This window comes from Leguminivora glycinivorella, chromosome 22, assembly GCF_023078275.1.
Source record: "Leguminivora glycinivorella isolate SPB_JAAS2020 chromosome 22, LegGlyc_1.1, whole genome shotgun sequence".
Lineage (NCBI taxonomy): Eukaryota > Metazoa > Arthropoda > Insecta > Lepidoptera > Tortricidae > Leguminivora > Leguminivora glycinivorella.
Window position 1 is genome coordinate 11831245 of NC_062992.1, and position 23845 is coordinate 11855089.

Genomic DNA, 23845 nt, shown 5'->3' on the forward strand with positions numbered 1-23845 from the left:
CGAGAAGTTTTGGGAGCTGGAGTCAGTTCCAGAGATGCGGAGTTACACTCCCGAAGAAAAGCTATGCGAATCCTTTTTCCAAAAGACGCATACGCGCGATGAGACAGGGCGATACATAGTTGCTCTGCCATTCAAGCCCGATGCACCGCCCCTCGGCGAGTCTCGGCAAATTGCTCTAGCACGTTTCCACAAACTGGAATACCGTCTAGAACGAAACCCCCAGCTGAAGGCGGAGTATCACGCGTGCCTCCAGGAGTATGTGAATCTTAACCACATGGAGCTCGCGGACGATAACCCCCGCTGGCGCGAGTTATTACATCCCGCACCACTCGGTGTCGAAGATTTCCGACACTACCCGAACTCGTGTTGTCTATGATGCTGGTTGTCGCACAACGAGTGGCTACGCGCTCAATGATGCGTTGCTAAAAGGGCCTAAGTTACACTTAGACATAGTAGATGTACTTCTAAAATTTCGAGTACATAAAGTTGCATTTTGTTCTGATATTAAACAAATGTATCGGAATATTCTTGTACGTGAGAGTGATAGGGACTTTCAGCGCATCCTGTGGCGCAAGTCGCCAGAGGAACCTCTGCGCGATTATAGGCTGCGTACCGTTACTTTTGGTATCAGTAGTTCCCCTTATCTCGCCTTGCGCACAATTAAACAGCTCGCGCATGACGAAGCCGAGCGTTTCCCGCTCGCCTCGCCAGTCCTCCTAAATGACGTGTTCGTCGACGATGTGGTGACCGGCGCAGATACCTTAGCCGAAGCCCTCAATCTGCAGCAGGAGCTGATAGGTATTTGTGCCACGGCCGGGTTCGAATTGCGAAAGTGGCAAAGTAACTCGCCAGCCATTCTCGCTGCCACGCGACCGACAGAGTTTCATGGTGAGCGGCGCGAAAATGTTCATTTTGCCGAAATGGAAAATGACAAAGGGGTCAAGGTCCTTGGACTTCAATGGAATCCAAGATCTGACGCATTTAGTTTCAAAGTTCAAAGTTCTTCGCAGGCCTGTACAAAGCGGGCGATTCTTTCCGAAATTGCAAAAATTTACGACCCCCTCGGGTTATTATCTCCGGTGACATTGTTTGCCAAACATTTAATTCAATTGCTATGGTTAGCCAAAATTTCCTGGGACTCAGAACCCCTATCGATATTATTAACTCATGGACGAGTTTTATTAACGAGCTACCGCTCCTATCGCAAATTTCTTTTCCTCGTCATATTTTCAATACTGACGACTTCGATTCAATCGAAATTCACGGATTTGCCGACGCAAGCAAAATTGCATACGCAGCATGTGTTTATATACGTCTGACGGACAACACCGGGCGAGTTCAAACCTATTTAGTCATGGCTAAAAGTCGCGTTGCACCTCTTCGGGTATGCCTTACTATACCTAGAATGGAATTGATGGGTTGTGTAATCCTATCAAAATTAATTGAAAGAGTTATGCATCTTTACGGTGGTCACATTCACCCCGATCAAGTGTACGCATGGTCTGACAGTTCCGTCGTGCTCGCGTGGCTTCAGTCACCCCCGCACGAATGGAAAACGTTTGTCTCGAACCGCACTAGTGAGATTTTGTCCCGTGTCCCGGCGCGCTGTTGGCGTCACGTCCCGTCAGCTGATAACAGCGCTGACCCGGCGTCTCGCGGTCTGCTCCCCGCCGCGCTCGTACAAAATGACTTGTGGTTCCATGGTCCTACATGGCTCCAACAAAGTCGCGACTCCTGGCCTATACCAAAACCGGTGGTAAACACGAACGAGGAAAAACGCAATACACATGACTCGGCAAGTCTTAGTTATGCATGTGTGTCCACATTGCCTCCTTCCCCGGACGACGACACTCTTATAACGCGATTTTCGTCGCTAGGTAAATTAGTTCGCGTCACGGCAGTCATATTTCGTTTCTACAATAAATGCAGGAAACATAAACAAACATTCCCAAAGTACGTCACCGTACCAGAGTACAATTTTGCATTAAATCGACTAATATTGATTACACAACAAAAAGTGTTCGAAGACGACATTAAAAGGATTTCGTCAAATAAACTTTCGTCAATTCGTTTGCGGCGTCTCACGCCCATGATAGATAAGGCTGGTTTGTTACGCGTCGGCGGACGTATTCACAAATGCCAGCTCGAATGCCATCCTGTGCACGCTGGCTGACCGGTGGGACTCACCGTTGCTGAGGCATTGGGTGCAGCTACATGCCCCAATGTGTGTAAATTTATATTAATTTTAATTTTATGTCTCTTTACTAACCCTAGATCTAAGTGTTAATGTATTACTAACAAAATATGGACTTTTGTTCGAAATAAATGCAATTTATTATTATTATTAAATCACTTTTACCTTTTGAATCAAAACATCAATTGATTTTACCTAAAAGACATCCTCTTACAAATCTTATTATTGACGATGCGCATATAAAGGAACTACATGCCGGTTCGCAGTGCGTGCAAACCTCGCTCTTACAGCGATACTGGATTATCTCTGGTCGTGATATTGTTCGCCTCCGCGTACATCGTTGTATCAAATGCTTCCGCGCTCGACCGACTCGCTGCCAGCCGCGCATGGGAATGTTACCCTCGGTTCGGCTGCGCCCCGCGCGTGTGTTTAGTAAAACGTCTTGTGACTTTTGTGGGCCATTCTACGTACGCGCTAATAAGGTTCGTAATGCAAAAATAATAAAATGTTACGTTGCAGTTTTCGTATGTATGAGCGTTAAAGCTGTACATCTTGAGTTAGTTTCCGAACTTTCCACGGAAGGTTTTTTAGCCGCGTTGCGACGTTTCACGTCCCGTCGAGGATATTGTACGGATATATATACCGATTGCGGACGTAACTTTGTTGGTTGTAATAATTACCTTCAAGAGTTATATACCTTTTTACGTAATGATTCGGTCATGAGTGCCCTTAATCAACAAACTTTAAAACAAGGATTAACTTGGCATTTTCAACCACCTTATGCTAGTCATTTCGGTGGATTATTTGAAGCGGCTGTTAAGAGTTTCAAAGCTCATTTACATCGCGTAATAGGTACACAAACGCAAACATATGATTGTATGCACACTTTGACGTGTCAAATCGAAGCTGTATTAAACAGTCGTCCGCTCTGCGTTCTAAGTTCGGACTCCGCGGATCCTTTACCTCTTACGCCGGCCCATTTCTTAATCGGTGAGCCCTTAACGGCCCTACCGGACGTTTCTCTGATAGACGAGAACCCTAATCGTCTTACACGTTGGCGCTGGATACAGCAAGCTGTCCAGCATTTCTGGCGTCGATGGAGTCGTGAATATCTCCATCAACTGCAACAAAGTACAAAGTGGCTTCAAGACCGCAGTCCCGCCGTTCGTGAAGGTACTGTTGTTGTGGTATGCGACGACCACCTGCCGCCGCTGCAGTGGAAACTCGCGCGCGTTCATGCTGTCCATCCGGGCAGCGATCAAGTTATTCGCGTCGTAACATTGAAAAGCGGGAACACGTTGTTCAAACGACCTGTTGTGAAGGTCTGTCCCTTACCTTTAGAATAAACTTATACAATCGTTACGACTCTTAATGTTAAGTTAAATATAAGTTTCATAAAATATTTTGGTATACTTTCGTATAGTTTCTTTTTTTATTTCTTTTAAAAGTCACTCCGTGTCTTTTAAGGTGAGCGGCATGTTCCGTCGAGGAACAGAGATTTTTAGTTTTAATTTCTTTTCTTGAGATAGTTAAATAGTTATTTCATTTTCATACATACAAGGCAACACAATTTTGAAAGAATACTTTTTTCCATGTATATGTAGCACAGTTTTTTGGAGCTGGCAATTACAGAAGTCCCAAAGCGACTTTCCGGTGCGCCTGCCACGGCACCTGGCGGATATATAGAAAAAAAACTCTCTCTTCGACCGTGCGAGCGCCATGATCTGCGCTCCCGTTATTACGAATTAAAAATAGTTATCGGTGCACCGGCGCGACACAAACGTGAAAATTGACATTTTAAGTGATATTCCGACCAGTGACCTAAGCTTCCGTTTATATGTGACAATCGTTTTAGTGTGAGGATTTTCCCAAAGTGTTTCCACGTGGCCCCACAAGCGCCTCTGGACAAATGTAAGTAGCCTCACCAATTAAACGCCGCTACATAATATATATGGTGGTGTTTTTACGCAAGTATCAATAATGGTTAGTCCGCAACGCCACTGACGGCGTGGCGGTACCGACCATGAATGCTATCCCTTTCGCTCTAGCCGCACGTAAGGTTTGTTCGAAGAGGATCGCATGCTATGTCTGTACCGCAGGCTACAATCGTTATGAAATGAAATGAAATGAAATGAAATATTTATTTTCCAAGTAGGCGCGCAACAATGCGCTTATGAACGTCAAATAAAACTACGCCGGCTCTAACCCTACGCCTCAGCCTCGAGAAGATTTCAGTCCCCCCTCAGTTGGAGGAGGGTATCCACTATGGGACCGGCAAGAAACTCGGCGGGCCACTTCTTTTCAAAACATTACATCTTATATTTAACATGCATTAAAAAAAAAACAAGATACAATTTAATAAGCAAAAGTATTCATAAAAAAAAATATTAACACAAGAAATTATACAAAGTACAAAGCTATTATGATTATTAATAAGAGATGTTAGAGATGTATAGAGTCTCTAAGTGTCAAAGTACATCTAAAAAAATTATACATGAAGAAAAAAAAACCGAATAACTAAAATAACTTTAGAGTTGTAAAAGACTCTTGTTGTCTTAAGCAAAGGAAAAAAAAATATATGTATACTTAAACTACTTTTTTCCTTGGAGATGTATATGGTCTCCAAGAGTCAGAAAGAAAAATAAACAAACAAGGACCGAACAGAGTGCCTCAACGTAATCTCATTCAAAATTAATGTTACATAGAATGCTTCTGGTTATAGTGTGCGTCTGCACACAGGCGCACGCCAGCGCCGCCGGCGTCGAAATGCGAGCAAGCAGATTTTTTGAAAGCGCTCTTAAAATATAATGTTTGTTTACATGTCATTTTTTGACATTTTCCACTTCAGGTTCACATGGTAGTGGGCGTAATTATCGTGCACGTAGCCAATAGGTTGATTATCTTTAAGATCATATTATATTTTTTATATAACCAACCTTATAGCAGAATGGATTTAGGCACTTTTGAAGTTAAGCGACACAATTACGGTTCGAAATCGAATGCTTCGAAACTAATGTGGAATGGTTAATAAATAAAATTTTTCCCACCTTGAGGGCAGTACGACTGATACCCAGCGAAAATACGCTCCAGCATAAAACAGAAAATAAAACAATATACATTTTTCTATTATAATTCTATTAACTATAATAACAATAATTTCCTGTCAGAAATTCCTTAATAAATAATTAATCTTGAAGAATACGTCAACGAATTTTATGATGTCTATCACAATAAAATTAATAAGTTAATAACTGAATAAAATTCTATAATTTTTCAACAATGATGACTAGACAGTACCAATTTAACAGAAATACGTATATATGTATTTTATAATCAATCATACTTATAGTACATTAAGTTAGTAAGTGAATTAAGAGACTACCTAAACTACTGTAGTAAAATATATTTGCCTTTTATATTAACATATGATTTAAGTATTTTTGTCCATAATCCATATATCATCTTTATTATTTATACTTATAATATTTATAATTATTTGTGCATGTAATATTTTATAGTACATTACACAAGTGCGTAAAAAAGAAAGTTCGACACGAGACGAGACGAGACTGATAAACGTGCGAAAAGGAAATTGATAACTCATGTCCAAAGAAATAATACTTACTAGGAGCTCATGTCGATATAAAAACTCCCTTTGGTCGTGTTTTAATTTATCGCCACTCGTTTCGAACTCCCTTTTTTTTCGCACTTGTATCGTAATGCACTATGAATGAATGAATGAATGAAATCGTTTATTCACAATGAACATATGGTTACAAAAGATCTTGGATTACAATAGTGTGTCCCTTAATATATTCAGTCTAGGTAGACGTGTGAAAACAGGATGTCAGTGATATTATGATCACTGAGTCATTTAAAATTAATTGCAACTATTTTATTACGTCTAATTAGATTTACAAAATGTATATTTGGCAACGAATAGGTGTAAAGATTTAATGAAATGTCACTAGTATAATTGAAATTAACATTAGGTATTGAATGAAGAAAGAATACAGGCAACAAGAGCTAATTAAGAATATAATAAGTTATATAGATTGCACTGGCGAGCCTGACTCTAGTATTTTTGATTCTAATCTACTTAGTTTACATCATTCAGCTATAGTAGGTGTTCCCGTCCCTTCGTTACCTGCCCACGTAGTTGTTAACCAGCATCTTGCTGTAGTCGTACACGCCGAAGAACACGAAGCCGCCCGCCATGAAGGCGGTGAGGCGAGGAGTCACACCGGCGAACAGGCCGCGCACACCGGCCTCATAATATATGTCACGTAAGATGGGCCTGGAAAAAGATAAGATAATCGTTTATTGCAAACCATGGTACAGTCAAGTGCAAAAATACGTATCGAAATAATCGTCTCATAAATATGGTACTACGCTCTTATTACACCGGACTAAGATGCTATAGGACATATTTTTGAGTAACATGTGTACACCCATATTTTTACACTTGACAAAGTTGTTCTACACATGGGTAAAGCTAGGAACATACTACGCGGACGTCCGTCGTAAATCGACCGCGGACGCGACCGATCAGTGTGCACGGAACAAAACATCCAGAGAGCCAGATTTCGATCGGACGTCCGTGCGCTCAAGGCCACGTCCGCGTCCGTCGACCGATAGTTTGCACGGTTATGTGTATTTCCATTGTCCAGATTCCCGTCCGCGGTCGATTTACAACGGACGTCCGCGTAGTGTGTTCCTAGCTTCACTCGTGGCATTTTGGTGGCACTTGACAGTTGTTCATTATTTAAACAGCTGACCGAGGGCCGCCATTTTGCCGAGCAAATTTGCTCGGGCGAGGCAAACGTGCGCGCTTGAGCACGGACGTCTTACGCGTGAGGCACTGCCTCGCGGGGCGCGCGGTCAGCTGTTAACACATTGGACACCGCGTACCCGACAATCGGGTACTCGTAAACTTTACTCAGATGCCGGCATACCCGATAGTCGAGCAAGAGCTATAAACCTTCACGCGACGCCAACGTACCCGATAGTCGGGCAAGCTTTGCATCTTCGCTACCTCAGGGCTGCCACTGACTGTCTTCTGATTATAATGTACTTATGTGGTCGAAAAGTTGGTACAGTTGATTATTATATTTATTAATTCACTTTGTATTTTTATTTACTTTACCTAATGCGATTACAAAATAATAATTCTTATTAGTTGGTTACGTTAAATCGCATACACGGGTATGTATCAATAGGAGTTAGAATTTCCGTAAATCGTACAACCTAATTTGTGTTTACGAATATTTAAGAGTGATAGAGTAGGTACTCATAGGATGATTTTAGTGAAACAAAATTCGGAGAAAAATAAACCAAGAAATTCAACTAAGAAGTAAGAACCTAACAACATTCTAATTTCTAAGCGGCAGTTCTCAGAAAAAGACAATAGGTCAGTCATAAAATAGCACTGCACTGCAACTGCGTGGAAGCAAAACGTAACAAGTAGCTTTGAATACTTACGATAATTAGTACGCTAGTACACATACCATAAGGTCGCAATTTCTTTGACAAAAGAATGTAGTTACTGTGATCATACACTTAACCCTGGAGATGTTGTTTACCATCCCTTATCTATTTGAAGTTTGCGACTCGGGTTTTTCACACCGGTCACGGTGTAAAATTTGCAATTCGAGCCATTCCGTAATGGTTTGTGATGTGCTTTGGACGTTGTTGTGTTGTGTTAATTTTTATTTTGACGACTATCGGCTTGTTTCTGGACAACTGTGACTTCTGCTTTCTTACTGGACTTTGTGGTTTTGCCTCTGATTGGAATTGATAATTAATTTGGTTGTTTCTATTACGACGATGGCGAATGCTCGTGGTCCTGATGGCATTGAGCGAGACTTAATAAATATATTCGGCGAGGATGCAGTAGTTGATGAGCACAACTCTCAGCCACAATTACGCGAAGAGGAGTTAACTTCACTGTTGAATTTAGGAATTTCGTACATTAGCAATTTTGATTTTCGATGTCATGTCTTTCGGAATTTCGTACTTAGAACATTTGATTTTCGACATTGTGCTACGCACTCTTTCATTTTATGCACGTATACGAAAGTTACTTGGCACAGCCCTGAGCGTCCGCCGCTTGCCCGACTATCGGGTTCGCGGCGTCCGGCATTGAGTTGCACGTCGTTGCCCGACTATCGGGCACTGTCGGTTTCTGGGGTATTGTTCGAAATTTAGCCTGGTTGCGAAAGTGTTAACTGAGATTAATTTATAAATTACACGAAAGAAAAATTGACAAGGCCCACTGGTGCTCGCCCTTAGAGTTGGTCAAAAGGCGCCTAGCCTTTTTAGAGATAACATACACTAGAGAAATTCGGGTACCACGGCGGGCGGGTGGTCTAGTGGTAAAGACATTAGCCGCGTAAGCTGAAGACCCGGGTTCGATTCCCGGCTCGGACACCACTGGGCCTTGTCATTTTTCTTTCGTGTATGATATCTATTTATAATTTATATATAGTAGTGTGACTACATAAAAAAGAACAAATCAAAAAAAATATTCAATAAAATGATTTGTTCCCTAGTTGTAAGATTAATTTCTTTGAGGTAATTTTGCACTAGTATTAACCCCAAAAGGTTAGGCACATACTTGATCCTGAGTTTGCGCGTTTGTGCGTAATCCTCTGCAAGCATGATACGCGTCTTGGCCAGGTCGAGTGGCGTGGTGGCTGCGGCCGCTAACCCGCCCGCTATAGACCCGCACAAGGCACTCTGAAAAAAAACCAAATAATTAAGAAATTATGTATGACAGCCTTAAGTCACTAGTCTCACTACCCAGGCACAGTGTAATTAAAGAGTACTATCGTACAGTATGGCCACTCCCGCTCCCCGCCGAAAGAGCCACCCACCCACTCTCGGTTTTTTTTTTTCCTATCATGGCTTTTACTCCTTGCTATTTTGAGCCAGGTGGATTCTGCCAATGTGACTTTTTACTTTTTTTTTAACGAGAGTGTTCGGTGATTTTGATTTAATTTTTGGAAGGATAGGTCGGGAACCTAGAATGAAAAATAAAACACAATGTTATGGACGACACAGACAAAAACAAAACATATTACATGACACATATGACACTGTACCAACATTAGTGAAAAAGAACGGGAAGCGGATGACAGTTTGTTAAAGCAAGCAACATAGCGGATGAAATAAAGGAAGAAAAAACATAGAAATATATATAGATACAATTTTTAACAATGACTAAGACTGAAGTTTACAGTTTTATGTTATGTACTTGTATATATTTAATAAGAATTGCCGTTAAGGGAGGGTCCATAAGAGCGAGAAGTGTATAGAAGTTAACAGGTCGCGGAATAGTAATAGGTAAAACGTCATACAAAGAGTGATCTCTCGGTTATTTCTCAGTTACCGCCTGTCAAAAACGCAACAAGTCGACCTGCACTCACTCATACAAGCACGGTACGCGTTCTACACGAGCTTAGACTGTGTGCGTACTTGCGTAGGAACGCGCCTCTTTCATATATTTAGATCGCCAGTGTCCGAGATGTGTTACGCCTAAGAGTAGATGATATACCCAGCAAGTTACCTGAAAACTGGTGATATTCCTGTCGAGAAGAACCCGCGGTACACGCCACGCCGGCACACCTCGGACACTGGTGATCAAATATACTCTGTCAAACAAGTCTGTCAGTAAATAAGAACAAAGAAAACTATAGGTATCCTTTTCTCTAGAACCCTAAAGAAAGGGATGCATATAGTTTTCTTTGTTCTTATTTACTGACAGACTTGTTTGACATAGTTATGAAGGAGGCGCGTTCCTATGCACATAGTCTAAGCTCCTGTAGGCGGACCATGCTTGTATGAGTGAGGTATGACAGGTCAACTGGTCGCGATGACAGACGGTAACTGTGAGGTAACCGAGAGCGGGTGGGCGGCACTTTCGGCGGGCAGTGGGAGTGGCCATACTGTACGATAATTACGCCTGAGACTACATGATATACCCAGCAAGTTACCTGAAAACTGGTAATATTCCCGTCGTTATAGTGTCGCACTTGCGTCTTCAGGAACTCCCATAGAGGCAGTTCTAGGAAGCTGAACGGCAGATCCCTGGCGACCGTTGAGAAGAAGCCGCGGTACACACCTCGCCGGAGACCCTCGGTTTGGTACGCCTGCCAATACAATAAGATTATGAACATTTGCATGTGTCGTTTTACGAATAAGCTATATAGTTCGATACAGACGCTTTAGCAGTAAAAGAGGGAAATGAAAAAAAAAATTGGCGTTCACTACTGGAAATTGTACCTTTGCCTTTTTTATTGAAAATGTGGACGTGTCTGCGCAAACAATTCATTATAAAAAAAAATACCTTGACTAATATTCTGATGCTGCTCTTCTTTTCACTGCCGACGTATGTCTGCTTGCGTTGCTTAGCGATCTCGGTCGGCACTCGGATTACACACGCTAACTAGAACAAAAAAAAAAATAAAGTCAATAAAAATATAGCAAAATAAACAAAAACACCGATCATTCTATTATATTTAATTCTGGACCGTGTAGACGCGACTTTACGACACCTTTGATTTTCTTTAGCGTTTAAATAAGCACCTCGAACAACACTGACATTGACAGATATAACCTAAAAAGTACTGTGTAGTTGTATTTATTTACGATAAGTTATAAAAAAATAATGAGATTTTTAACTAAAATATTAATCGAAAAACTTTACAGACTACAGCCTCCTCGATGGACAACGTTTTGCCGCTGTATTTCAGTCTTAAATGGCGAGAGTACGCGCAAATTATGTAAATACTTTGATATCAGCCAAAACATAGCAGAATTTATAAGTTTAAAGCAGCCTTACGTCAATAAATTAGACGAACCTGCGTTAAAAGACCTCATTGAAACCGTGAACGAGTTAGGATTCACAAAAGATGTCATAATAAATGACCCGCAGATGTTCAGTATAATGCCAATAACTTTGCGATTTCGGCACAAAGTTTTGGTAGAGTGTGGGTTTCAAAATATAACACCACAGCATTTATTAAGATATTTAACAATAATGAAACAGAAATCAATAAGATCTTTGAAAAGTTGCGGTGAACTACCAAATATAGATGTAGAAAAACGTCTGGCAAGTTTTATGACACAGTGGCCCACATCTTTGAGCAATTTAACATTTGGAGACAACCATGAAACAACACTATATAGCTTAAGACTGAAAATTCTTCAACGGTATTTAGAATTGGTATTAGATTTGTCAGAAGATGAATTCCAGCGTGGTTTAAAAACATACCCGACAATCAAACATCGGCCATTACAAATTATAAATGAAACACTCAATTTACTCCGATCAGTTGTGATGATACCAGACAAGAAGATAAGAGCGAATCTGTACCTGATTCATGTTGATCCGGAGAATTTGAAGCAAATAATTTACAAGTTCCGTTTTATAGGAGGTATTGATGTCAAAGAAGTGTTAAGACTACATCCGAAACTAGCTACGAAGAGATATGACGTTATGGTAGAAATTAGGAATATTTTACAGGAATATGGGATAAGTTTGGAGGCTCAGAGAAGATGTTTTGACATTTACACGCTCAGTCCTGTGACAATACGAGAAAGACTAGAAGAAGCTAAATCTATACCTGAATTTGAAGCATTAGAAAACCATCCTAGATTCCTCAAAATGATACATTATAAAAACACAGCAATGAATAGGCTTAAAAACTTGTATGAAAATAGGAAACAATGCCTAAGCCTGAATGTGTTATCGGGAAGCTCCGCACATTACGAATCATTCCAGAACTCTCCGGGAGATCGACTCGGCAAAGGCAAAGATTTGGTTTTCTGTATCACTGAATCCCTTGGAAAAGTTTACAGTCCAAATCAAATATGGAAAATGGTGAAGAAACATCCGTATCGGTTTAATGTGCCTCTTGTACAGGTAAAATTTGTATGTCAAGAGTTGGCAAGGAAATTCGATGTCCAAGATATTTATGAGAACTGTCCAATATTACTATATCCGTGGAGTAAAATTGAAACTATGCTCAACAAGTTTGAAGAAAAGAAATCTACAGAATTATTGCACAATAAGGAAGTCTTAGATGTAACAAAATTAAGTAAATCACAAGTCCTAAGTTTAGTTGTATATTTGTTAGAGAAAAGTCACTATTTTACAGGGAATGGTGTGTGGGATGAAACTGTAAAAATAAAAAGTTAATTATGCAAATGTTTTTTGTTACTCATAATCAGATACTTTTATCACAGAATATATAATAGTACAAATAGAGAAGACTCACTCCTTTAATGTTGACAAAATGCCATCATTCTAAATTCTTACCTACATTAAGAGGATACGGTATCGAAAATGCTAAAATAGAAAGGAGCCCCCCTTTTTTTTTATCGAAAAAAAATTGTCCATTAAGAACAACTCAGTCAAAAGATATTTCAAAAAAATCTTTAAAATCGAGGTTCCGCTCTCGACTCTTTCCTCCTTCAAAACTTAATCAATCGGAACGAAATTTGAGAATCTGAATAACAATTAAATAATCTATGTCGGACCGTTTAGCTTTTTTGGTTAATTGTTATCAATCTTGAGTATCACCTTTACCTGTACCTTTTTTTGCGCCACAATGAAAAAGGCCGTTTTTGGAAATTTTTGATTGGCTCTAGAATCTTTAAAAAGCAGAATATCAAAAAAATCAAAACGGTCCGACACAGATAAAAATAATAACAATCTGTGTTGAAAAAATCATTGCTCTATCTTCAAAAACCAGGGAGGAAATAGTCGAGAGCGTTTGTATGGAGAATTGACCCCTACAGTATCGTCTTAACAAACGGTCCGCACGCGAGTACCCGACATTGAATTCTATTCCGCCGCGCGAAAGTCGTCACCAGCGAATGGGCGGCGAACTCGCGGCCGCCGGCATGTACTTGTAACGCGGCGATAGAATCGCGGAGTGAGCCGCCCCTTTTTTTTTTTTATACTACGTCGGTGGCAAACAAGCATACGGTCCGCCTGATGGAAAGCGGTCACCGTAACCTATGGACGCCTGCAAATCAGAGTGTCACATGCGCGTTGCCACCCCATTAGAAACTTATACACTCCCCTTTGCTGTGTTAAGTATAAGTACACAGCAAAAAGGAGTGTACAAGTTCAAAGGAGGGTTTGGGTTGCCGACGACTCAAAGGACAATAGATGGAACAAATTAGTTCCGTAAGTCCTCCCGTCGTCAGCACCCCGCACCCTCGTTGAGCTCTGGCAGCCTTACTCGCCGGCAGGAACACAACACAATAGGCTTGTGCAGTTTCGTTCGTTGATCGGAGCGCTCCGATCTCGTTCAATCGCTCCCACGAACTAGTTCGCTCTTTTAGGTCTTTTGCTCATTTAGTTCAGCCAGACCAGCGACCACTGCGGTCGGAAAGATCAGAACGAATGGGACCGAATAGTGTCAAAATGATACGAATAGTCCACAGATAGTAACATTCCGGGCCGAAAGGTTGTAAGTAACCGAAGTTTAATATGAAAACTTTTTTTGTTGCTCTGCTAAGTAGCTCTCGCTCTCGGTCGGCGCAGTCACACATTCGTTCTCGATCCAAACCGCTCGCGCTCGCCGATCCTATACTGAACTAAATGAGCAAAGACCGATTCTCAGACCACGGAAAGATTCAGTTCATTTCGGTCATTGATGGGATTTTATTCCTAACAGTTCATAGTTCGTGAACGACACAAGCCTACAACACAACACTATGAGTAGGGTCTAGTGCTATTTGGCTGCGGTCTGCTGCCCCTACTTTTATTTAGCTTATAATTATAAGAACTCTGACATACCACTTCCGCGACACACGCCGCAGCACTATGCACCAGCGGAGCGTACTGTGGGGCCACCAGGGGCTCACCTAGCTTCTTAGTGGCTTCATATGACATGAAGAACAGTGCTGTCGTGGGCATGGAAGTTGTCGCCACTGTTAGTAGCCCTGAAATAAAGGGTTCAGTTAAAAAATGTGGAAGGTTATGAGTCCAGCTGCAGCTGAGGTGCAGTCAATAGTGCAAACCATTTTGATCAAAAAAAAAAGAAATCAGAATAGTTATTTGTTATACAAGGGGGCAAAATAGTATTTTAACGCCGAGTGTGGAATTGAAAAATGAGCAAGTGGAAGGATTCTATAGTTGAACCACGAGCGAAGCGAGTGGTTCGAGAATAGAATCCTGAACTTGCGAGTTTTTTAACACACGAGAAGTAAAATACATTTGCACCCGAGTGTAACACAACTACAATGCAAAAAATGCGTTTATCACTGCTTCCAGTAGTTCCACAGGTGGTAAATCATCTTTATTACTAGATTTACCTACTTTTATCAATTTTAAAGCAGTTAATTTGACTTTATTCTGTCAGAAAGTGTGTGTAGCCCTTAAGTAATACATTACATAGTCTATGACGAGATGCTCTATAATGTCTTTGAAGTCTTTGAACGTTTCTTTTTCTTCTCTCTCTTCTCGCTGCACCACTCGGCCGAGCACGACATTTTTATTCTATAAAATGTAATTTTATGTTTTTACTTTGACCATGTACATGGTCCTTCATGTAAAGCGATACAGGCAATAAAAGCCATGTGAGTATTCTGAATTTCATTTAAAAGCCCACTACACTCGATCCCACCTTTACTGAGATATTGAGAGATATCAGCCAGTGACGTTTTCCGTCACAGGTTATGGGAACAGAGCTGAATTTAAACTACAATTAAATCGCACAAAGGAATATAAACGTTAGGATCGAGTGTCCGTGTTTGGGCTATTGGATCTCATCACATCACAATGGACTCCGCCGCCGCCGAGTCGAGGCAACCTAACCTCAACCACCACGTGTCCATCGAGAAGCTTCGCGACGCCTCCAATTACTTCTCTTGGAAGTTCACAACTAAGAACATACTTATTTTAGAAGGTTTGTGGAATGCCGTTGAGGGCCGTGAAACGGATGGCGATCGGCAGAATCGTGCTCTGGCACGTATATGTCTTTCATTGAACAAGGACCTGTATCAATATGTTAGGAATTGCACGACGCCTGCAGATGCTTGGAGCAAACTAAAGGACGCATTTGAAGATAAAGGCCTGTATCGCAGGGTACTTTTACTTAGAAAACTTCACAGAATTCAATTCAGTGAACATTCATCTATGGCGAGCTACATAGACAGCATAATAACTATCGTTCAGCAACTAGAAGACATAGGGCGAACTATTGAGGATGCCGAGGTCGCTGAAATCTTATTAAGTGGCTTACCAGCTGAATATGACACCGTCGTTTCAAGTCTATCAACTGCGGCAGTAGGTCAAACTGTGAAAAGTGAAGTGATAAAGTCCCGTCTGCTCCAGGAATTCTCAAGGAAATCTTCAATTGAATCTACAGCTGCTTTTGTTACTAAAAAGCAAGTCACCTGTGATTTCTGCAAGCGCCAAGGTCATACAAAGGCCCGATGCTTCAAGCTCAAATCGAAGAAGAGGAAGTCGTCTAACCCTAACATGGACAGAACCAACATGGTCGCTGCTTTTATGGCTAGAACTCCACAAGAAAATTTTTACTTAGACTCTGGTGCTACAAATAGCATGGTCAATAATAAGAATCTTTTATCTGATACATTACCTTGCCAGTCTAATGTTATTGTTGCAGACAATAATAAAATATCTTGTGAGGCCATAGGAAAGCTGCAATTTTCATTGAAAGATAAGGTGAGTCCATTGACATTGTCTAACGTGATGTATGTGCCAAGACTTTCATGTAATTTGATCTCAATTTCGAAATTAGTCGAGTCTGGCTATAGTGTTTGGTTTAATAAAAAAGGTTGTAGCATTTATGAGAGCAAAGCCACTGATTTAGACAACCCCGTTGCATGTGGTACTTGTTGTAATGGTCTGTATAAGTTGAATGTACCTGTCTGTGTGACTAACAAGACCTCATCTGTGGATCACTCTTTGTTCCTGGAAGCTAGCCAGGAGTCACCGAGGGCCACTCTACCTCCCAGTCTTCCAGTACAACTTTGGCATTCAAGAATGGCCCACTTAAATCTTAAAGGTTTGAAATGTTTGCGGGAAAATGCATGCGGAATTATGTTTCAGGAAGAAGCCATCAATAACTGCACTGCTTGTCTTGAGGGGAAGATGTCGGCCGCACCTTACCCAAAAGGACAGGCCAAGCGGGCTGATGAAGCACTGCAGCTCATCCACAGCGACGTCCTTGGGCCTGTACAGGAGCCAAGCTGGGGAGGCAAGAGGTATCTTGTCTGCTTCACCGATGACTACACCAGAAAATCATTCGGTTTTCTCATGAAGGAAAAATCAGAGGTAATGTCACATTTCATTACTTTTAAATCACAAGTAGAAAAGCAACTCGGGAAGTCAATTCGAATTTTAAGGTCCGATTTCGGTGGTGAATATGTTAATAATAAATTCTCTAATTATTTGAAACAGGAGGGAATTATACATCAAAAGTCAGTTCCCTATTGTCAACCGCAAAACGGTGTAAGTGAGGCGCTTAACCGGGTTTTGATGAACAAAGTCAGGTGTATGCTTAGAGCGTCAGGTCTGTGCAACCGTTTCTGGGGTGAGGCAGTAATGACTGCCATTTATTTGAAAAATAGGTCCCCCACAGTTGCTTTAGCAGGTCGTTGCCCTGAAGAGGTTTGGACCGGGTCAAAGGTTGACCTTAGTCACCTCCGGGTGTTTGGCTGCACAGCATACTTCCTGAATCCGAGTCAAAAGAGACAAAAATTAGATGTAAAGAGCAAAATGGCTATCTTTGTTGGATACAGTGAGACTACAAAGGGTTATCGTTTATGCGAACCTTCTAGTCCTGACACTGTGATATTGTCTCGGACTGTGGCATTTTTAGAGGATAAATTTTATTATAAAAATGGACCTAGTAATTTAAATAATAATTATTATTTGTTTTCATTTGACAATTTGATAAATAATGATTTAAATAAAAATATTGAGACACACGAAAATCGTATTGAAATTTCTGAAAATAACAATGTTGAAGCTAACAATGCTTTTCCTGAAATTTCAGATGGATCTGATGGAGGTGACGAGGAGTACCAGTCACTGACCGAGCCCGACTCCGATGACTTCGCCGACGGTGGGCGCGTGGAGCGACCTACATCTCAGCAAGCATCTTGTGGAGGGGAAGCGGTGCATTCCGTACCCGACTTCAGCGACAGTTCTGCTGACGATGAGCGCGTGGAGCGCTGTCCATCGTCTGAGCGGGCATCATCTGGAGGGGAAGCGGTACTTGAGGGTGAAGCCTCAATTGGTACATCCGATCGTCCTGTCCGTGTCAGGCGACCCCCACAAAGGTATGGTGATTACGATTTTTCAATGTTAACCCAACGTACCTCATTTGAAGAACCCTAGTCTTATCGTGAGGCTATTGTATCGCCATATCATGATGATTGGATGAATGCAATGCAATGTGAGTATGACTCGTTGGTTTCAAATAAGGTATGGACTTTGGTTGATAGACCCACTAACAAAAATGTAATCAAGTGTAAATGGGTGTATAAATTAAAGCATGATGCCGATGGGAATTTCGATAGATATAAGGCGAGGCTTGTCGCCAGAGGCTTTACTCAAAAACAGGGTATTGATTTTAATGAGACATATGCTCCTGTCATCCGCCATTCATCTATGAGAATTTTGTTTTCCTTGGCCAATCAAATGGATTTAGAAATTGATCATCTTGATGTAGCCACAGCATTCCTAAATGGAGATCTGAATGAGGTTATATACATGGAACAGCCTGAAGGTTTTTGTAATGGAAATAATAGTAAAGTTTGTTTGCTACAAAAGAGTATATATGGTTTAAAACAGGCCAGTAAAATGTGGAACGAAAAAGTTAATCATGTACTTGTAAACAACGGCTTTAATCAGTCAAAATGCGAACCATGTATATATACCAAAAAGTCTGAAAATGATTTTGTCATCATAGCACTTTATGTAGACGATTTTTATGTCTTTTACTCTAAAAATAGTTCATTTAAAGTTCAATTGTTGAATATCTTAGAGAAACAATTTAATGTTAAGAACTTGGGTCCATTGAGGAATTGCTTAGGCATTAGAGTTACAAGAAATAAGTCAAAAGGTACTTTGTGTTTAGATCAAACTGAATATATTAAGAAAATATTAATTCGTTTTAAGATGCAAAACTGTAAACCGGTTGCAACGCCTATGGCTTTAAATTGTAAACTTAGTATTCCTAAAAACGATAGTGTTTGTGCACAAGATGAGATATATGAATATAGGCAACTTGTTGGTAGTTTAATGTACTTATCTGTGTGCACGAGGCCAGACATATCCTTTGTTTGTAGTCAGCTGAGCCAGTTTAATAACAACTTTGACAAATCACACTGGATAGCGGCAAAACGTGTACTTAGATATTTAGCTGGTACAATTAACTACTGTTTATGTTATATAAAAAGTGTTAATTGGAATTTACAGGCATTTACTGATGCCGACTATGGTAATGATCTTATTGACAGAAAATCATATACGGGTTTTGTCATAAAGCTTGGTTCTGACTCCGTCTCTTGGGAGGCGAGGAAGCAAAGATGTGTCGCACAGTCTACGACAGAGGCTGAGTTTCTAGCTATAGGTGATGTTTGTAAAGATGTTTGTTTTATTAAAAATTTGCTTACCGAATTGTTAGAGAAATCTATAAATTGTACTGTTTATAATGATAACCAGAGTGCTCAAAGACTATTAGAATGTAAAGAATTTTGTCACAAAAGGACAAAACACATTGATATCAGATATCATTTTGTGAAAGATTTAATTAAAAAAGATTGTATTCTAGTAAAGTACCTTTCAACTGACAAGATGATAGCTGATGTATTGACCAAGCCATTATGTGTGCAGAAACATTGTAGCTTCATTTCTGATATGAATATAATTGAAAATAATGTCTCAGTATAGTTATTATCTAACTTAATATATTTGACTGCGTAATGTTGTTATGATGAGGACAAAAATTGTCTTAAGCTTATATGTATAAATGTTATTTAACATGTCTCTAGATTACAGAGTTACAAAAATGTTGTTTAACACGTCTCTATATTGCAGAGTTGTATAAATATTGTTTAACATGCCTCTATATTGCAGAGCTTTATAATTTTTTAACGTCTCTATATTGTAGAGTCTATTATTCTTTAATGACATTTTTATAATGTATTATTGGACTTATTCAAATTTGAATAGCAGGAATCATTTATTACTATAAGGCCTAAGGGGAAGTGTCAGAAAGTGTGTGTAGCCCTTAAGTAATACATTACATAGTCTATGACGAGATGCTCTATAATGTCTTTGAACGTTTCTTTTTCTTCTCTCTCTTCTCGCTGCACCACTCGGCCGAGCACGACATTTTTATTCTATAAAATGTAATTTTATGTTTTTACTTTGACCATGTACATGGTCCTTCATGTAAAGCGATACAGGCAATAAAAGCCATGTGAGTATTCTGAATTTCATTTAAAAGCCCACTACACTCGATCCCACCTTTACTGAGATATTGAGAGATATCAGCCAGTGACGTTTTCCGTCACATATTCAAGGTCAAATTACTTTACCTACTAGTGGATAAAATGCGTTTTTACCCGCTGGTATTAAAGGACAAAACACATGTTTCCGAGCTAGTGAGGGGAAAAAATATTTATGGTTTGCGGTCTCTTGTGTGGGGATGCACACAAGAGACGCATGTCCTGAGGCGCGGAACGGACGTCCGCGCCACGCCGCCTGAATGTAATTTAAAAAACGTCTAATCAGTACATTTTGTATGTTGTTGTGCTTTCCGGCCGCACTAGTTCATTTCGTGCAGAGGGTTCATTTCTTAATATTGTCTTCGGTTACCGCGATAGTTACTCATGAAATAAAACTATGGAAACGGATTAAATCGCGTATAATGAATTTAAAATACATCCCGAGTCCCGACGTTTCGAACTCTTTACAGCGTTCGTGGTCAACGGGTGACTGAGGAAAAATTAAAATGTGCAAAAGCTACCCACTTACAAGAAATATTAACGAACCATGACCACAAATAATATAGATTTCTAAGGCAGGTTCACACACTATTAATAAAGCCAGTTATACAATATTCAAAAAATTTACCATTACTCTGTTAAAAAATAATTAACCAATTAATCTACACAAAATTGACAAAGAAACAAACTGCAAATGTCCAACACCATACAACACAAATGCCTCACAGCCCTCGTCGTGCTTGTTCCATTATCAGATGTACTACTGGATCCCAAGCGATTTAATCCGTTTCCATAGTTTTATTTCATGGGTTCATTTGTTGTTAGGTTGAAACTTCATAGGGTTGTCTGTACTGAAAAACTTGTGTTGATCTAAAGTTTATTGCCAATTGTTTCAACCTTCATCTTTTTTTAAATGGTTTATTAACTTTTTGTATATGTTATGGATAGTTTTGCACATTGTGATTTTTCCTCATTCACCACAAAAGCTGTGTTTTATTTCATGAATAACTTATTGCGCTAACTATCAATAATTTTATGACGATAATTATCCTATTGCAAGCAATATAAACATAAGAATATGTGAATAAATTATAAAAACTTGATTCGAGGTCACCTTGAGCTATAAACTATACAATTATGCAGATAAATTGATGGAGGACTTAATTTCATTTGACTTTATGATTATTTTGTTTTTATAGTTAGAATAATAGGTGAATGAATAACTAGGTGTAGGATGGTTTCTTATACAAACTAAAAACAAGAACTGTTTATAAAAACAATGACAAAAAACGGTTTTTAAAAGACAAACTGTACAATAGGTATTCTATGTTTATACAGATTGGCGAGAGATAGGGAAAAATGGAAAGGGATGGAAGAGGCCTTTGCCAAACGGCAAACAGACCAAACCGATGTTGTCTGAAACCAAAGTATGAATATTAAATGTAAAACTAAAATTTTATAAACTGTAAAAGAAATGTAAGTAATTTGTACAAAACAATTTGTCTGAATAAAAGGCTTATATTATATTATTATTATTTGTATGTCTTTCCCATCACGGAACAATGGTGTTCCGGACCTTTGGGAGGCGTGCGCGGGGCCGAAGCCAACGCGTAGAGGCCCTTTCGACACTTTAATGAAATGTAAGGGGTACACCGAGCGGATGTTGCCCTTGCCCGTATCATGGGACACACGCAGAGGCAACACCCGCCAGGGTGTAAGGACTATTTGAGAGTTAATGGAATCTAAAATGAACTGGTCTATTTTGATGAAAGTGATGGACTAAATACTGGGCTATGGATAAAAAACCGGACGCCTGCCTAATAAAACGGTATCCAATTTTATTTCCGGCAGACGGTGACTCGTCCCCACAAGATGGGCCCCCACAAAAAGCGACATCCAAGATGGCTCAAGGGCAACACCGGTGTGAGAACTCAAGGGTGTCGAGAGGTGTACACCGCTTTCTGCCCAGTGGCTGTTAAGCCACTGTACCAACTCGCGTCTTATGCAAATTTTCACTTCCACCCCTGGGGCATGTAGCCCATTATTATTATTATTTATGTTTATTATTAAGAAAATATATGTAAAATATTTGAAAAAAATACCTTTATACACTCCCCTGAAGCCTCCAGCTTTGTGGAAGCCCTGTTCACTCTGCAGGCGAGTTTTTAGCGTGTCCAGAGGATACAGGGCCACATCTACTGAGATCCCGGCCATGGCGCCAGCCTAGACAAAATATTGAAACTATCCTGCATTATTTCATCATCTTCATGTGTTACATTTACAAGATAATACTTTAAGTTCTCGCGTTTTGTACACATTTTTAAAGTCACACCACGGGTCGAATCCGACCCGTGGTGTGTCTTTAAAAATATACAAGATAATCTTTAATAAAAGAACAATTGATTAACATATAGTTTCTCGGTGTTTTTTATAGCATAGACATATAATTTTAAATGAAAAAAGAGTTAATGAACAGGGATGATGAAACTAGAATATAGTTGCAAAAATCTAATTTGAAACAAAAACTACATTTATACAAATACTTACAATTAAAGGCGCTAAATATGCCGATTCTACAAATTCAGGTTTATCTAGCGATCCCATTTATAAAGATTTTGTTTTACACCAAAGAAGTAAATACGACTGAAATCCTAACCTCACTTGACGAAACTCTTTTGACGTTTGATTGAAAACCAGTGTTGCCAGATGGGTTTGACGTTCCGTTACGCACACTTCTTAAAAATAGTACGCCAGTTCAAGTTTGGGTACACGAAAATGACAAAAATCAAAATGTATAGTCTACCAAGAAATACATAACTCATGATAAAAAAAAACAATATCTTTTCATACAGAGATTGCAAAGAAAGTAATACAGCCATTTGTGTTTGTTTTCAGTAAAAGGTACCACTTAATCGATAAGGTTAGTTTATAGACGAATCTTTATGGCATTAGCGCCTTGTCGGCAACCGGAAAAACGGTAAAGCTAGGAACATACTACGCGGACGTTTAGCTAAAGCTAGGAACATACTACACGGACGTCCGTCGTAAATCGACCGCGGACGGGAATCTGGACAATGAAATTACATATAACCGTGCAAACTATCGGTCGACGGACGTGGACGTGGCCTTGAGCGCATGCATGGACGTCCGATCGAAATCTGGCTCGCTGGATGTTTTGTTCCGTGCACACTGATCGGTCGCGGTCGCGGTCGATTTACGACGGACGTCCGCGTAGTATATTCCTAGCTTCAGGCTCCTCTACATATTCGCGCAAAATGGGCCAACAAACGGGACGCAGCTTTTTTTAGAGGAGGACGCAGCAGTTAGAGGGAGTTCGCAATACTGATATCTCGCTCTGTTGTATAGCTGCGTCCCGTATGTTGGCCTGTGCTGGGCTAATATGAAGAGGGGCACGTACGTTTTACTAGAACAAACACATATTATATTAGAGACAGGTCAGTAATTTATTAGATAATACTTATAAAACACATTTATGATCGACTTTTGTTCGGCGTTATTAGTTCATATATTTCTATGTAGATGGCTTTTAAGTAATAAAAATGCAATAAATCCACTTTTCCTTGGGGTGAAAACACAGATCAATACAACAAGATGGCCCTTACAGGGCGACTCGCGGTCACCAAGCATACGACAAATCAGGTTTATAAAAGTTTGAACGCGTGCGACACCGATCAGTAGCGCCCAAATATACGACCCGCTAACAGTGTCCGTGTCCGCTCGGGAAAAAATCTTAAATAATCAATTTTGGTTGCAAACAATGGTCTCTTACAGCATAAAGTGGTGTGGCAAGTCTGCTAACACTTCTACATGTAAAAAAGATGGAACAACATTCCACAGTTAAGTCAAATTAATTATTTTGTTGAATATTGTTTATTGTCCGCGGAGTTCATTTATACTGGTCAATATGGTTGTGCTGAGCGGCGCCGAGGCGCGTCCATCCCTCTTTACCGAGTTAACAATGTGATATGCTATCCCTTTCACGTAAACGACTAGGCATGGGGCCATGTTAGTTTATGTCTGTTGCGGGAACTTCGTACTTCCGTTCGTACCATGTGCTACCATTTTATGAAATATAAAAGAAAGCAGATTTGTAATAGTGAATAATTATCTAGAATCTGTAGAGTCTGT

At 40.1% G+C, this 23845-nt stretch overlaps 2 protein-coding genes across 3 annotated transcripts; one reads left to right on the forward strand and one right to left on the reverse strand.

Moving 5' to 3' along the window:
• Positions 1–5357: 5357 nt before the first annotated feature.
• On the reverse strand, positions 5358–22357 carry LOC125237742 (S-adenosylmethionine mitochondrial carrier protein homolog). Of its 2 annotated transcripts, none has more exons than XM_048144911.1 (7): positions 22244–22357; positions 21799–21919; positions 14007–14152; positions 10542–10640; positions 10189–10344; positions 8811–8932; positions 5358–6491 (listed from the first exon to the last, which is right to left on the reverse strand). In XM_048144911.1, exons 1-7 carry the CDS (start codon positions 22298–22300, stop codon positions 6338–6340), a joined length of 855 nt encoding a protein of 284 aa, XP_048000868.1. In that variant the 5' UTR covers positions 22301–22357; the 3' UTR covers positions 5358–6337. The 2 variants fall into 2 exon arrangements, with proteins under 2 accessions (XP_048000868.1, XP_048000869.1); XM_048144912.1 differs by having other exon boundaries at positions 21799–21937; positions 22244–22330.
• On the forward strand, positions 10849–12398 carry LOC125237740 (transcription termination factor 5, mitochondrial-like). Its single transcript, XM_048144910.1, has one exon. It carries the CDS (start codon positions 10863–10865, stop codon positions 12393–12395), a length of 1533 nt encoding a protein of 510 aa, XP_048000867.1. The 5' UTR covers positions 10849–10862; the 3' UTR covers positions 12396–12398.
• Positions 22358–23845: the final 1488 nt, after the last annotated feature.

Bases quoted from the DNA above. Each gene is read 5' to 3' on its own strand.
- LOC125237740 (XM_048144910.1), top strand. From the start codon at position 10,863: ATGAGATTTTTAACTAAAATATTAATCGAAAAACTTTACAGACTACAG.
- LOC125237742 (XM_048144911.1), bottom strand. From the start codon at position 22,300: ATGGGATCGCTAGATAAACCTGAATTTGTAGAATCGGCATATTTAGCG. The intron at 10,641-14,006 runs GTATGTCAGAGT...TTTTTGTTCTAG, and splicing joins CGGCGTGTGTCGCGGAAGTG to TTAGCGTGTGTAATCCGAGT. The intron at 10,345-10,541 runs GTATTTTTTTTT...TTGTATTGGCAG, and splicing joins GCATCAGAATATTAGTCAAG to GCGTACCAAACCGAGGGTCT.